The sequence below is a fragment of the Anguilla rostrata genome, chromosome 2, assembly GCF_018555375.3.
Source record: "Anguilla rostrata isolate EN2019 chromosome 2, ASM1855537v3, whole genome shotgun sequence".
NCBI classification, from domain to species: Eukaryota; Metazoa; Chordata; class Actinopteri; order Anguilliformes; family Anguillidae; genus Anguilla; species Anguilla rostrata.
The window spans coordinates 35,139,792-35,143,228 of NC_057934.1; the positions used below are offsets into that span (position 1 = coordinate 35,139,792).

Sequence of the window (3,437 nt, forward strand, 5' to 3'; positions counted from 1 at the left end):
AAGGCTCTAAATACTATTTGAAAATGTATTTGGTTTCCGAAGAAAGTATTTTTTAAAAGAAATATATTTTTTAAATACTATTTGTGAAAGTATTTGGTTTTCCAATAAAATAATTTTAATAAATTAAATACAAAGTATTTCATGTGTAAATGTATTTGAAAATTTACATACATTTTCAAATACAAATACATATTTGTATTTCACCCAGGTCTGACCATTACACAGTGGCCATCACACTGAAAGTATGTTGTTTGTTACAACCTGTCTAACAACATTCCCAGACCAGTGAGTAAAGATGCAACATCATTAAAACCTAATTAACTATGTTATGAAGCAAAGTACAAATACTAAATGCACATGTATTCCATCCATAAGAAGCCCTAATAAGAGAAGCACACGTGAGTATCCTCAAAGCAAGGTATTTGTTTATTAGCACTTTTTTTGTTTTGTTTTGCACACTTTACAGTGTGTATGCTTGCTAATTACAGCCACCTGATTGGTTTGGTTCTACAAGCACTTCATCATTCACTTTGTAATTTAGTGCTTTCCAATTCAGAACATTGCCTGGTGTAAATGTGAAGTAATTCATGTAATTCTGGATTTCACAAATATCGAGAACATAATTCCACATGTGCACATCTGTAAGGTCTCCAACAAAACACTGGTTTTTGTCAAAGCCCCCACCATAAGTGTCCTGATCTTGGCCAAGGATTATGATGGGAGTTCCAGCTAGGACTGTGTCGGTGGTGATCTTCACCCTTATGCTGCGTTTTCCATTCACCCACACTTGAGTAAGTCCAGTTTTACCGTCCCAGGTCCAGCAGACAGAGTTCCATTCGTTTTGATTGTCTGGCATCTCAAAGAAGTCATGAGCCAAGTCATTGACATGTACTCGATAATTACCTTTTTTTGGTTTGTACAGCAAAAAGGCGTTTTGGTGTGATGGTGTGGCCAAGGAGAAGAGAGTTTGTATTCTGCTGTTGTCAGGGAAGGATCTCAGGCAGAGTGTCACAGCTGAAAATGGCCCCTCCATATCAGGTGTGAGTGTTGCATATCGAGTAGCGGATACCGATGGGAAAGTAAAAGCTTTACCCGTAAGATCTGTAGGGGTTTCAGAGAGTGGAAAAGAAGTTATTTTATTAGATTTCAAGGGCGACTGCTGAAAACAAAATGAATCATCAGTTTTTCATGAATGGTACAGTTATAAGAGCCACTGTAAGCATGCATAGAATGATTATGACAGTCGGCTCCTTCAGAATTTTTCTGCTCTCACCTTCAGACTTTGTAGAACCGCAAGTGACCAGGAGGAGCAAAACCACCAGCTTCTCCATCACCATGAAATCTGCAAAAATACTGTCTGAAAATGAAAACATTTTTGTCTTTCCTTGACTCCCATTTAGACTATGTTTCAGTGCAGCTTAGATTCTTCAGTAGAAATATACTGCTTGCTGTTTCCTTTTTCATTTTTATTGAAATAGAGCTCAGCTTTGGCTACATTAACTTGAAAGAGGATCGGAACCAGCCGTCTCCACAAGATTCACATTCACACCCTGAATTCAAACAACATGTGTACTTATTTTTCTCAAATATATACAGCATAGAACAACATAACCAACAAATAATATAAAAATTTATAATGATAAAAACAGAATAAAACACTGATAATTTCACTGTGCATTGAAAAGAGATGGAGATGGACTTACTCATCCAAGAAATATTTTTACTTATCCTGTTCATATGTTTTAACTTGCATGAGTTGGAGTATTTATTGACCAGTTGTTTATTGACCAGCACCCATGTAATTATTAACTTTTTGGCTCTGTAATTGCAAATACAGGGTTATGGGAAGATGATTGCACAAGCTCCCTTTCATGTGCCAGGAGAAACATAGACCTGTTTAGTGGTGAAATCACAATGTATTGCATTTCTCTTTCCTGGGATGGAGTGAATTTAATGCAAATATTATTTACATGTGTTTCACAACTCACATGTTTTGTGACCTGCAAACACAATTCTATGGCAAGCCAATGGTGCCAAAATGTCTTATACAAAATAAATCTCATCTGTTATTTTTGAAAATAAGTTGGGAGGCACTTGGTAAATAAAACACCCCGCTTGGGTTGCACAAGCTTTAGTCTCATCTCTCAAATCTCACTGTAAAATCCACCGCCTCAACCATCCTTGTAACAAGTGGTGTCATATGGGGTATGGTCTATGTCACAGTGGGGAGCAAAAGAGACAAAGATGCCACCCAAGAGAAAAGAGGACAAGGTAGAGGAAGCTCATAGGTCAGCAGAAGCCACTAGCTGAACTGAGGACCCAGGTGCTGCGCTGGAGGAGAACCCAAAAGACACCATTGCAGAGTTGGTGATGGAGGACAGTTATCACAAAGCATACACTACATGGCCAAAAGTATGTGGACACTTGACATCCAACATCTCAGCCTTAATTATGAACATTAATGTGGAGTTAGTCCACCCTTTGCTGCCTTCTGGGAAGGCTGTTGGAGCATTGCTGCTGGGATTTGATTCCATTCAGCCAAAAGAGCATTAGTGATATTAGGCACTGATTGGGCGATTAGGCCTGGCTCGCAGTTGGCTTTCCAATTGATCCCAAAGGTGTTGGATGTGGTTGCGGTCACAGCTCTGTGCAGGCGAGACACGTTCTTCTACACTGTTCTTGGAAAACTATTATGGACCATATGGACCTTGCTGTGTGCCCAGGGACACTGTCATGCTGAAACAGGAATGGGCCTTCCCCAAACTGTTGCGGAAGCAGAGAATTGTCCAGAATGTAATGCTGTTGCATTAAGATTTGCTTTCACTAGAAATAATGGGCCTAGCCAAAATGGAAAAAAAGATTGTCCTTTCTTCCTCCTATTGTATATGATTTATGAATGATATGCTTAAGAATGTGCATGCTTGTGATGAGATTATGTGATGGATTGTGTTCCTTTTATTTCATTATACACACATACCAAAAAATAAATAAAATGAAGGACAACAAAAGAGAAAGAATGGCATAATGCAAGACAGAAATCAGTGTAATGTACTGTAACTCTAATATTGGTAAAGTGGTTGAAATATTGAAATGGCTGGATGTGATACATGGGGAATGGGAAGGGGCGTACAGGGGGGTCAGCTCTCAAGATATTGCTGGAAGGGGGCCCACGTGTCACAGAAGGATTGGATGTTTTCGTTAAGCATTGCTGTAAGTTTTTCTTGAGTCGAGTTTTTCCATTAATAAATTGAGCCAGTGGGTTATGGATAGTTTTGTTCTGTCTTTCCAGTTGAGTAATATGACCTTTTTAGCAATCGCTAGTGATATATGAGCATAAACACTCTGTACTGAGGGGATGTCTGAATTGTGGGCAGGTCACCCAGCCATGAGACAGATGGGCTGATAGGGATGCTGGCGCCAAGGATCACTGATGGCTC

At 39.2% G+C, this 3,437-nt stretch overlaps 1 protein-coding gene across 2 annotated transcripts; it reads right to left on the bottom strand.

Annotated features, from left to right (window-relative positions):
- Positions 1–403: 403 nt before the first annotated feature.
- Positions 404–1,764, bottom strand: LOC135247866 (C-reactive protein-like). 2 transcript variants are annotated; one of them, XM_064321789.1, is made up of 3 exons: positions 1,704–1,764; positions 1,274–1,357; positions 404–1,101 (listed from the first exon to the last, which is right to left on the bottom strand). In XM_064321789.1, the coding sequence occupies exons 1-3, from the start codon at positions 1,735–1,737 to the stop codon at positions 479–481; spliced, it is 741 nt and encodes a 246-aa protein (XP_064177859.1). In that variant the 5' UTR covers positions 1,738–1,764; the 3' UTR covers positions 404–478. The 2 variants fall into 2 exon arrangements, with proteins under 2 accessions (XP_064177859.1, XP_064177860.1); XM_064321790.1 differs by having other exon boundaries at positions 1,274–1,342; positions 1,704–1,754.
- Positions 1,765–3,437: the final 1,673 nt, after the last annotated feature.

Coding starts and splice junctions, on each gene's coding strand:
- LOC135247866 (XM_064321789.1), bottom strand. CDS start 1,737: ATGAACAGGATAAGTAAAAATATTTCTTGGATGA. Junction 1,358..1,703: donor TAAAAATATTTCTTGGATGA/GTAAGTCCATCT, acceptor TTTCATTTTCAG/ACAGTATTTTTGCAGATTTC. Junction 1,102..1,273: donor CGGTTCTACAAAGTCTGAAG/GTGAGAGCAGAA, acceptor AAACCCCTACAG/ATCTTACGGGTAAAGCTTTT.